At 35.6% G+C, this 12,978-nt stretch overlaps 1 protein-coding gene across 1 annotated transcript in view; it reads left to right on the top strand.

Moving 5' to 3' along the window:
• Window positions 1-12,978, top strand: part of LOC129041949 (A disintegrin and metallopeptidase domain 3-like) — an 82,539-nt gene that overhangs the window by 56,993 nt on the left and 12,568 nt on the right. Inside the window, exon 18 of the mRNA XM_054497387.2 lies at window positions 4,551-4,665. Within this exon, the coding sequence (XP_054353362.1) occupies window positions 4,551-4,665 (115 nt within the window). The remainder of the gene's footprint in view (window positions 1-4,550; window positions 4,666-12,978) is intronic.

Genomic DNA, 12,978 nt, shown 5'->3' with positions numbered 1-12,978 from the left:
TCATGATTTGGCTCTCTGTTTGTCTGTTATTGGTGTATAAGAATGCTTGTGATTTTTATACATTGATTTTGTATCCTGAGATTTGCTGAAGTTGCTTATCAGCTTAAGGAGATTTTGGGCTGAGACAATGGGGTTTTCTAGATATACAATCATGTCATCTGCAAACAGGGACAATTTGACTTCCTCTTTTCCTAATTGAATACCCTTTATTTCCTTCTCCTGCCTGATTGCCCTGGCCAGAACTTCCAACACTATGTTGTATAGGAGTGGTGAGAGAGGGCATCCCTGTCTTGTGGCAGTTTTCAAAGGGAATGCTTCCAGTTTTTGCCCATTCAGTATGATATTGGCTGTGGGTTTGTCATAGATAGCTCTTATTATTTTGAGATACGTCCCATCAATACCTAATTTATTCAGAGTTTTTAGCATGAAGGGTTGTTGAATTTTGTCAAAGGCCTTTTCTGCATCTGTTGAGATAATCATGTGGTTTTTGTCTTTGGTTCTGTTTATATGCTGGATTACATTTATTGATTTGCATATATTGAACCAGCCTTGCATCCCAGGGATGAAGCCCACTTGATCATGGTGGATAAGCTTTTTGATGTGCTGCTGGATTCAGTTTGCCAGTATTTTATTGAAGATTTTTGCATCAATGTTCATCAAGGATATTGGTCTAAAATTCTCTTTTTTGGTTGTGTCTCCGCCCGGCTTTGGTATCAGGATGATGCTGGCCTCATAAAATGAGTTAGGGAGGATTCCTTCTTTTTCTATTGATTGGAATAGTTTCAGAAGGAATGGTACCAGTTCCTCCTTGTACCTCTGGTAGAATTCGGCTGTGAATCTATCTGGTCCTGGACTCTTTTTGGTTGGTAAGCTATTGATTATTGCCACAATTTCAGCTCCTGTTATTGGTCTATTCAGAGATTCAACTTCTTCCTGGTTTAGTCTTGGGAGGGTGTATGTGTCAAGGAATTTATCCATTTCTTCTAGATTTTCTAGTTTATTTGCGTAGAGATGTTTGTAGTATTCTCTGATGGTAGTTTGTATTTCTGTGGGATCGGTGGTGATATCCCCTTTATAATTTTTTATTGCGTCTATTTGATTCTTCTCTCTTTTCTTCTTTATTCGTCTTGCTAGCGGTCTATCAATTTTGTTGATGCTTTCAAAAAACAAGCTCCTGGATTCATTAATTTTTTGAATGGTTTTTTGTGTCTCTATTTCCTTCAGTTCTGCTCTGATTTTAGTTATTTCTTGCCTTCCGCTAGCTTTTGAATGTGTTTGCTCTTGCTTTTCTAGTTCTTTTAATTGTGGTGTTAGGGTATGAATTTTGGATGTTTCCTGCTTTCTCTTATGGGCATTTAGTGCTATAAATTTTCCTCTACACACTGCTTTGAATGTGACCCAGAGATTCTGGTATGTTGTGTCTTTTTTCTCGTTGATTTCAAAGAACATCTTTATTTCTGCCTTCATTTCGTTATGTACCCAGTAGTCATTCAGGAGCAGGTTGTTCAGTTTCCATGTAGTTGAGCGGTTTTGAGTGAGTTTCTTAATCCTCAGTTCTAGTTTGATTGCACTATGGTCTGAGAGACAAGTTTGTTATAATTTCTGATCTTTTACATTTGCAGAGGAGAGCTTTTCTTCCAAGTATGTGGTCAATTTTGGAATAGGTGTGGTGTGGTGCTGAAAAAAATGTATATTCTGTTGATTTGGGGTGGAGAGTTCTGTAGATGTCTATTAGGTCCGCTTGGTGAAGAACTGAGTTCAATTCCTGGGTATCCTTGTTAACTTTCTGTCTCGTTGATCTGTCTAATGTTGACAGTGGGGTGTTAAAGTCTCCCATTATTATTGTGTGGGAGTCTAAGTCTCTTTGTAGGTCACTCAGGACTTGCTTTATGAATCTGGATGCTCCTGTATTGGGTGCATATATATTTAGGATAGTTAGCTCTTCTTGTTGAATTGATCCCTTTACCATTATGTAATGGCCTTCTTTGTCTCTTTTGATCTTTGTTGGTTTAAAATCTGTTTTATCAGAGACTAGGATTGCAACCCCTGCCTTTTTTTGTTTTCCGTTTGCTTGGTAGATCTTCCTTCATCCTTTTATTTTGAGCCTATGTGTGTCTCTGCACATGAGATGGGTTTCCTGAATACAGCACACTGATGGGTCTTGGCTCTTTATCCAATTTGCCAGTCTGTGTCTTTTAATTGGAGCATTTAGTCCGTTTACATTTAAAGTTAATATTGTTATGTGTGAATTTGATCCTGTCATTATGATGTTAGCTGGTTATTTTGCTCATTAGTTGATGCAGTTTCTTCCCAGCCTTGATGGTCTTTACAATTTGGCATGATTTTGCAGTGGCTGGTACCAGTTGTTCCTTTCCATGTTTAGTGCTTCCTTCAGGAGCTTTTTTAGGGCAGGCCTGGTAGTGACAAAATCTCTCAGCATTTGTTTGTCTGTAAAGTATTTTATTTCTCCTTCACTTATGAAGCTTAGTTTGGCTGGATATGAAATTCTGGGTTGAAAATTCTTTTTTTTAAGAATGTTGAATATTGGCCCCCACTCTCTTCTGGCTGGTAGAGTTTCTGCCGAGAGATCCGCTGTTAGTCTGATGGGCTTCCCTTTGTGGGTTACCCGAACTTTCTCTCTAATTGCCCTTAACATTTTTTCCTTCATTTCAACTTTGGTGAATCTGACAATTATGTGTCTTGGAGTTACTCTTCTGAAGGAGTATCTTTGTGGCATTCTCTGTATTTCATGAATCTGAATGTTGGCCTGCCTTGCTAGATTGGGGAAGTTCTCCTGGATGATATCCTGCAGAGTGTTTTCCAACTTGGTTCCATTCTTCCCGTCACTTTCAGGTACACCAATCAGACGTAGATTTGGTCTTTTCACATAGTCCCATATTTCTTGGAGGCTTTGTTCATTTCTTTTTATTCTTTTTTCTCTAAACTTCCCTTCTCGCTTCATTTCATTCATTTCATCTTCCATCACTGATACCCTTTCTTCCGGTTGATCGCATCGGCTCCTGAGGCTTCTGCATTCTTCATGTAGTTCTTGAGCCTTGGCTTTCAGCTCCATCGGCTCCTTTAAGCACTTCTCTGTATTGGTTACTCTAGTTATACATTCGTCTAAATGTTTTTCAAAGTTTTCAACTTCTTTGCCTTTGGTTTGAATTTCCTCCTGTAGTTCGGAGTAGTTTGATCGTCTGAAGCCTTCTTCTCTCAGCTCGTCAAAGTCATTCTCTGTCCAGCTTTGTTCTGTTGCTGGTGAGGAGCTGCGTTCCTATGGAGCAGGAGAGGCACTCTGCTTTTTAGAGTTTCCAGTTTTTCTGCTCTGTTTTTTCCTCATCGTTGTGGTTTTATCTACTTTTGGTCTTTGATGATGGTGATGTACAGATGGGTTTTTGGTGTGGATGTCCTTTCTGTTTGTTAGTTTTCCTTCTAACAGACAGGACCCTCAGCTGCAGGTGCGTTGGAGTTTGCTAGAGGTCCACTCCAGACCCTGTTTGCCTGGGTACCAGCAGCGGTGGCTGCAGAAGAGCGGATTTTCGGGAACCGCGAATGCTGCTGTCTTATCATTCCTCTGGAAGTTTTGTCTCAGAGGAGTACCCGGCCGTGTGAGGTGTCAGTCTGCCCCTACTGGGGGGTGCCTCCCAGTTAGGCTGCTCAGGGGTCAGGGGTCAGGGACCTACTTGAGGAGGCAGTCTGCCTGTTCTCAGATCTCCAGCTGCGTGCTGGAAGAACCACTGCTCTCCTCAAAGCTGTCAGACAGGGACATTTAAGTCTGCAGAGGTTACTGCTGTCTTTTTGTTTGTCTGTGCCCTGCCCCCAGAGGTGGAGCCTACAGAGGCAGGCAGGCCTCCTTGAGCTGTGGTGGGCTCCACCCAGTTCCAGCTTCCCGGCTGCTTTTTTTACCTAAGCAAGCCTGGGCAATGGCGGGCGCCCCTCCCCCAGCCTCACTGCCACCTTGCAGTTTGATCTCAGACTGCTGTGCTAGCAATCAGCAAGACTCTGTGGGCGTAGGACCCTCCGAGCCAGGTGCGGGATATAATCTCCTGGTGCGCCGTTTTTTAAGCCCGTCAGAAAAACACAGTATTGGGGTGTGAGTGACCTGATTTTCCAGGTGCCGTCTGTCACCCCTTTCTTTGACTAGGGAAGGGAACTCCCTGACCCCTTGCACTTCCCAAGGGAGGCAATGCCTCGCCCTGCTTCGGCTCGCACATGGTGCACTGCACCCACTGTCCTGCGCCCACTGTCTGGCCCTCCCTAGTGAGATGAACCCGGTACCTCAGATGGAAATGCAGAAATCACCCATCTTCTGCGTCACTCACTCTGGGAGCTGTAGACCAGAGCTGTTCCTATTCGGCCATCTTGGCTCCAGCCTCCGCATGGACATTTATTATACTGCCTTTTATTTTTAAAATTATTTTTCATATTTAATTTAAAATTTATATTAAATGGTAATATTTTTAAAATTTACATTGACTAACAATCACATATAAGGCAGTTAATTTTGGGTTGTATATAAATGCTTTTTTTGTTTGTTTTGGTTTTAGATTTGCAATGAACATTTCCATTGTCAATGTGATCCTGGTTATGCTCCTCCAGATTGTGAGCCAGCAATGTCATCACCAGGAGGAAGTATCGATGATGGGTTTTGGCTTACAATAGGTTAGTCTCTAGATCTGTGTTTCAATGCAGCTTTCTGTTCTCATAGAAATGGTCTACATCTTTGCCGTCCTGTATAACTAGCAAACACCCAACATGTGGATAGTGAAACTAAGGAACTGAAATTTCAACTGTATTTTACCTTATTTAATTTAAATTTAAATGACCACTGTGACTAGTGGCTACTAAATTGGATCTAGAGCCAGACAGCTCTAAATCTTTCTGCCAACCAAAATTTTCTGTATGGTTTTAATTCTCACCTAGAAACAAACATTTTAAAAGACCTCCCCTTCACTTTAAGCAGGGTTCCCAGAATATTTCTATTTGTACAGCAGAGTTTTCTTTGTAAGTATACTTAAATTATGGAAAACGTTGCAGTTTTATTATATAGTCTGTGTATTCCAAGGATGTCACCTATTGTGATATCCCAATTCACAATCAAATTCGATCTTTAAAGGTAACTGTAATATTGAAAGAGAAAAATCATTAAATTTTTCATGCCTACAGCATATGAATAGTCTGTGGCACTGAACATTTTTAAATTGATTTGATGAAAAGTCCTGAATAAATATATTTGTTTTTACTAAACCTTTCTTTTACTATTAGAATTGTATACCTGAATAAATGCTTGAGGAATGGATTCATATGTCAAATATGCTGAAGTGGCATATAACTAGATGTATGAATATCTTAATATGGCAACTTAGAGCAAAGGAGTTAAAGACACTGAAGATCAAGAAAAAATATATGCCAAGAAGTTGTTAGAATGAGTTTCCTTGTTCCCACAACTTAGAATTTGGGGTACTTCATTAGATGATACTGAAGAAATTAGTTTCAGTTAATTTAGGAGGAAAAAAGTAGTTGAAATAAATATATACATAAGTAAATTGAAAGAAGAATAAATTAACCTACACTCATCCTTCACCAATGTTAAAATGTTGCAAATCTGTCCTACAATGTCAAAACTGGGAAATGGACATTGGTAAAATACAGAAACCTTAATCAGATTTCTCCAGTATATTTACACTCATTTGTGTGTCTGTGTGTTTGTGTGTGTGTGTTTGTTCTATGCAATTTTATCACAGTTTAGATTTATGTACTACTATCACAATGACAATGCATAGCTGTATCATCACTACATGGTTGTCTAACATTACCCCTTTGTAGATAGATTTTTTTCTTTTCCCTCATCTCTAACTCTCCTTCCAACCATTAAATGGTTCTCCATCTGTCTAATTATGTGGTTTTATGAATGTTATATAAACAAAATCATATGGTTTTTATATTTGTGCAACTGGATTTTTTTCTTTAGCATAATTTCCCTGAACTGGATCCAAGTTCTTGCATGTACCAATACTTAATTCCTTTTTATTGATGACTAGTTTTCATTTGTATGGATATGCCATAATTTTTTAGCCTTTGATCCACTGAAGGACATTTGGGTGGTTTCCAGTTTTAGTTATTATGAATAACTGAGATGAACATTCATGTGGAAGATTCTATGTGAAAATAATATTTTAATTGTCTGGGATACATGCACAAGACTGAAATTGCTGAGACATATTGTAAACTACTTATAGTTTTAAAAGCAACTGCTAAATATTTTTTCAGAATGGCTGTACTGTTTGACAATCCCACCAACAATATATGAATTACCCATGTTTTTGCACCCTCACCAACATTTGATTGTACCACTGTTTTTTCTTGAATTTTAATCATTCTATTAGCTGTTTATTAATATCTCATTTGCACCTTCCCATGGATAATGATTTTGAACATCTTTAATACGCTTATTTGGTTGTATATTCTATTTAGTGAAAAGTCTGTTCATACATTTTACCATTAACTCATTGGATTGTTTGTGTTTTTTAAATGTTCAGTTTTGAGAGATATTATGTTTTTTAATTTTTATTTTTCATTATTATGGGTACATAATAGTTGTATATGTTCATGGGGTACATGTGCTGTTTTGTTAGACATGCAATGTGTAATGATCAAATCATGGTAATTGGGGTATCCATCATCTCAAGCCTTTATTATTTATTTGTATTAGGAACATTCTAATCACACTCTTTCTGTTATTTTAAAATATACAATAAATCAATGTTAACTATAGTCTCTCTATTGTGCTACTGAACACCAGACCTTATTACTTCTGACTGTATTTTTGTAACCGTTAACCACTCCCTTTTTATCCCCCCATCCCCACTACCCTTCCCAGGCTCTGGCAACCATGATTCCACTCTCTATGAGTTCAATTTTTTTGTTGTTTTTAGCTCCCACATTTGAATGAAAACAAACAGGTATCATCTGTCTTTCTGTGCCTGGCTTATTTCAGTTAACATAATAGCCTCCACTCCATTCATGTTGTTGCAAATGACAGGATTTTATCCTTTTTATGGCTGAATAGCAGTCGGTTGTGTATATGTACCACATTTTTTTATCCATTCATCCACTGATGGACACTTAGGTTGATTCCAAATCTTGGCTACTGTGAATAATGCTGCTTTAAATAAACACAGGAGAGCAGATATCTCTTCGATACACTGATTTCCTTTCTTTTAGATATATACTCAGCAGTGGGATTGCTGGATCTTGTGATAATTCTATTTTAGTTTTTTTGAGGAATCACCATACTGTTCTCTATAGTGGCTGTATTAATTTACATTCCCACCAACAGTGTGTACCAAGTGCTCCCCTTTCTTGACATTCTCACATTATTGCCTATCTTTTGGATAAAAGCCATTTTAACAGGGATAAGATAATATTTCATTGTAGTTTTTAGTTGCATTTCTCTGATGATCAATGATGTTGAGCCCCTTTTCATATAGCTGTTTGCCGTTCATATGCCTTCTTTTGAGAAATGTCTATTCAGATCTTTTGCCCATTTTAAAATTAATTTTTTTATTGAGTTGTTTGAGCTCCTTACATATTCTGGCTATTAATCCCTTGTCAGATGGGTAGTTTGCAAATATTTTCTTCAGTTCTGTAGGTTGTCCCTTCACTTGGTCGATTGTTTCCTTTTCTATGTAGAAGCTTCTTAGCTTGATGTGATCCTATTTGTCAATTTTTGCTGTGATTGCCTGAGCTTCTGAGGTCTTACTCAAGAACTCTGTGCCCAAATTAATGTCCTGGAGAGGTTACCCAGTGTTTTGTTCTAGTTGTTTTATAGTTTAGGGTCTTAGATTTAAGTCTTTAATCCATTTTTATTTGATTTTTGTATATGGCAAGAGATAGGGATCTAGCGTCATTCTTCTGCATATGGCTATCTACTTTTCCCAGCACTGTTTATTGAAGGGACTATTCTTTCCCCAATGTATGTTCTTGACACCTTTATTGAAAATAAATTGACTTTAATTATGTGGATTAATTTGTGGGTTCTTTATTCTGTTCTATTTTTCTGTGTATCCGTTTTATTCCAGCATCATGCTATTTTGGTTACTATAGCTTTGTGTAGTATAAGGTCAGGTAACATGATTCCTCTAGTTTTGTTCTTTTTGCTCAGGATTACTTTGACTATTCTGGGTCTTTCGTCATTCCATATGCATTTTAGGATTATTTTTTCTATTTCTGTGGACAATTGCATTGAAGCTGTAGATTGCTTTGTGTGGTACAGGCATTTTAACATTATAGAACTGATAAATTCAGTAAAGGTGCAGAATACAAAATGCCAACAGCGAACAATCTGAAAAACAAATGAAGAAAGCAATTCCATTTACAATAGCTACAAATAAGATGAACTACCTAGGAATAAACTAAAAGAAGTGAAAGATCTCTACAATAAAAATTATTGAACACTGATGGAAGAAATTGAAGAGGAAAAAAGAAAAAAAAAGTCATGTTTATGAAAGATTTTATGTTTTACAGATACATGTATTTTGTTGGATGTGTGATTTGTACATATTTTTTCCAAGTCTATAGTTTGTTTTTTCTCGGAACAAAATTTCTCTTTATGTGACTTTTACTTGATAAGGTCCACTTTTTTAGGTACTGGATTGTGCTTCCAGTGTCAAGTATATGACCTCTTTATGAGTATTATGACCTGAAGATTTAAAAAGTATAGCATTATGGTTTCCATTTAAGCCCATAATACACTTTAAAGTAATTTTATATAGGATGAGAGATAATATATCAAGGTTAAATTTTTGATAAATGGGTGTTCAATTACTCTAGCATATTTTTTTAAATTTTTTATTTCTATAGCTTTTTGGGGGAACAGGTGGTATTTGGTTACATGAGTAAGTTTTTCAATGGTGATTTGTGAGATTTTGGTGCACCCATCTCCTGAGCAGTATATACTGAACCCAATTTGTAGTCTTTTATTCCTCACCCCCTTCCCATCCTTTTCCCCTGAGTCCCCAAATTCCATTGCATTTTTCTTATGCCTTTGCATCCTCGTAGTTTAGCTCCCATTTATGAGTGAGAATATATGATGTTTGGTTTTCCATCCTTGAGTACTTCACTTAGAATAATAGTCTCCAATCCCATCCAGGTTGCTGCAAATGCCATTAATTCATTCCTTTTAATGGCTGAGCAGTGTTTCATCATAAATATATATATCATCACACAGTTTCTTTATCTCACAGTTTCTTTATCCACTCATTGATTGATGGGCATTGGGATTGGTTCCACATTTTTGCAATTCCAAGTTGTCCTGTTATAAACATGTGTGTGCAAGTATCTTTTTCATATAATGAGTTCTTTTTAATGTACACAAATCAGTAGCTCTCCTTTACACCAACAGCAACCAGGATGAGAATAAAATCAAGAACTCAACTCCTTTACAATAGCTGCAAAAAATAAAATACTTAGGAATGTACCTAACCAAGGAGTTGAAAGACCTGTACAAGGAAAACTACAAAACACTGCTGAAAGAAATCATAGAGGACACAAACAAATGGAAACACATCCCGTGCTCATGGATGGGTAGAAGCAATATTGTCAAAATGACCATACTGCCAAAAGCAATCTACAAATTTGATACAATTTCCCTCAAAATACCACCATCATTCTTTACCAAAAATAATCCTAAAGTTCATATGGAACCAAAAGAGAGCCTGCATATCCAAAGCAATACTAAGCAAAAAGAACAAATCTGGAGGCATCACATTACCTGATTTCAAACTATACTATAAGGCCATAGTCACTGAAACAGCATGGTACTGGTATAAAAATAGACACATAGACCAGTGAAACAGAATAGAGAACCCAGAAATAAACCCAAATACCTACAGCCAACTGGTCTTCGACAAAGCAAACAAAAACATTAAGTGGGGAGAGGACACCCTGCTCAACAAATGGTGCTGGGATAATTGGCAAGCCACATGTAGGAGAATAAAACTGGGTCCTCATCTCTCACCTTATACAGAAATCAACTCAAAATGGATCAAGGCCTTAAATCCAAGACCTGAAACTACAAAAATTCTAGCACAATTTTTTAGAAAAGGTATCTCTCATCTATTGAATTGTTTTTGCAGCTTTGTCAAAAATTAATTAAACGTATTTTTCTTGGTATTTTACTAGGTCTCTGTTTGGTTCCATTGATTTGTCTTATTCCACACACAAGTACCACATTCTCTAACATTGGGGGAAAAAAAGGAATTCCTGTCACTTAATTATTTTTTTTTTCAAAATTGCTACAACTATTCTCAGAGCTCTTCTTTCTCTATATGCATACATATTAGCATGAGTTCATCTATCTTTATTTAAAAATCTTGCTGTGATTTTTACAAATCAATTTAGGAAGAATTTACATCTTCATTATTATTGGGTCTTTCAGTCTATGAACACAGCATATCTCTCCATTTGAAAGAAATCAAAGAAATCTGCTTTGATTCTTCAATAGTCTGATGAAAGAAATCAAAGAAATCTGCTTTGATTTCTTTCATCAGGCTATTGTAATTTTACCATATCCTATGCATTTATTATTTCACTTTTATTTCATTATCTTCAGAGCAATTTTAGGTGATGTTGGGTGTTTTTTATGTTTTTATTTCCCTTTGTTCTTTGTTAATATGCAAATATACCATTGATCTTTGCACATCAATCCTGTATTTCCCAATATAATTGAATTCGGTTTTCTGAGAATTTTTTTTGTTTTTGCAAGTTCTTTGGGATTTCTACGTAAGTGATTATGCCATCTTCAAATAGCTTTGAAGATAACAGCTTTCTTTCTTCCTTTCCAATGTGTATAACTTTTATTATTTTATTGCACTTCCTAGACTTTCCAGGCCTATGCTGAATAAGAGTTGTAAACAACTCTCCTTAATAATTATTTTAGCAGAAAAGAATTTAGTATTTCACCATTAAGTATGATGGTAGCTGTAGGGCTTTTGTAGATATTATTTATTAGTTTGAGGAACCTCCTTTAATATGTATTCATTGAGATGTTTTGTTATTAACAGTATTAATTTTTCAAATGCTTTTTAGTATCGGTTGATAGGAATGTATGAACCTTGTAGTCCACTGATATGATCAATTGCATTGATTTTTAATTTTGAACCAATTTTGAAAATATAGAATAAATTCTTCATCATTATTTATTAATTTTTGTACTTTACTAAATTTGATTTGTTAATATTCTGTTGAGGATTTTTGTGTCTAGGTTGGTGAGAGATATTGCCTGCCTCTCTGTCTCTCTCTCTCTCTCTTTCTCTCTCTCTTCCTTGTACTTGTTTTTATCTTGTTTTGTTGTCAACTAAAACTGACATCATAAAATGAATTGGGAAGTGTTTACTCCTCTTCCGCATTCTAGAAGTGATTGCTTAAAATCAGCATTAAAAAAATATTTAGTAATAATGTCCAGTGAATTCATATGGGTCTGGAGATTTATTCTGTGGGGAGCTTTTAAAATAAAGATTTTTCTTAAATAAATATTTTCTTAATAAATATGTAAACAATAATATTATCTATTTCATGTTAGATGAGTTAAAGTAGCTTATACTTTTTCATGGAACTGACCGATTTCTTTTTACTTCTATCAATTACTAAGAGAGTAGTTTTTAAAAATTCTAATCATAATTATGTATTTTTTTCATTTTATCAGTTAGTTTGTATTTCATTTTATTTTGATTTTTTCTTCATTATTGTATGTGTAGTTTAGATTTATTTCTGGTGCATTGTTCCTTTTATTATTTCTGTAATGTTTATCTTTCTCTTGAATTCTATTTTGCCTGAAATTAATCCTTATTAGATACCTATAACTTGTAGGCCCAAAACTATTTTTTTATTTAAAAAACATATTACAGGAAATATATAAAAGTAGAAATAAAAGTAGTGAAATCAGCTTTATGAAAAATTTCAATAAAAATGTTAAATATAGAAAGCTCAATATTTTACTCTAGTCTTTGACGGGTATATAACTAAAGTGCTCTATGTGTTTTGAATACAGTTCCTGCTGTCAAACATGGATCTAGAACATATCCTTTCTATGACTGCAAGGAACATTTGAAGTACATCTCTAGTAGGTTAGAGGTGACTATACTTTGTGATTCTTTTTGTGTGTGTGCATTTACATCTTCAAAAGACAACTTTGATGGTCACAGTTTTCCTGATGTTATCCTCTTTGTACTATAATTAAAATATTTTCAGTTCATTTTAATAAACATCTAAAATAATTACTCAGTTTTTAAACTCCTACACTGACTCCATTCAATCAACTCTGCATAAATATTTAACTTCACTTTGTCCACTTGTGAATAATATCCAATAAATGTTCATGAACATCTTCCATAGAAGCTGGAATACTATTTATTCTAGATCTCATTTACAGTGCAAGAAATCCCAGGTATTTATGAAAAATATTGCTTGCAGAAGTCCTTCCTATTATATGATTACTGGATGAGAATTCTATGTATCCATTTTGTCTTTTGAAATATATCATTGACTCACTGATTCTTCACTTGAAAAAAATTAGGATATCATCATCTAAAGATTTGTAGTCTGACATTTCATTTATATGGTCAATTGCAACATTTTTGTAGACTAAATGTTTGCATTCCTCAACATTTTTATCATGTAACCTAATTCATAATGTGATGGCACTTGGAGGTGGAGTTTTTGGTATCTAATTAGGTTATGAAGGCAGAGCCCTCTTGAATAGGATTAGCGTTCTAATAAAAGAAAACCAAGAGAGATCCTTCATCCCTTCCACTATGTAAGGTTAGAACGAGAAGATGGTTATGCACCAGGAAATAGGCCCGGAGAATAAATCTGCCAGTGCCTCTATTTTGGAATTCTCTGCCTCCAGAACGATGAAACATACATTTCTGTTGTTTGTAAGCCACCCAGTTTATGATATTTTTGTTACAACAGCCT

The sequence above is a fragment of the Pongo pygmaeus genome, chromosome 7 (genome assembly GCF_028885625.2).
Source record: "Pongo pygmaeus isolate AG05252 chromosome 7, NHGRI_mPonPyg2-v2.0_pri, whole genome shotgun sequence".
Taxonomy (NCBI): domain Eukaryota; kingdom Metazoa; phylum Chordata; class Mammalia; order Primates; family Hominidae; genus Pongo; species Pongo pygmaeus.
The sequence above is the reverse complement of the archived record's forward strand: the minus strand, read 5'-3'. Positions and strand labels throughout refer to the sequence as shown.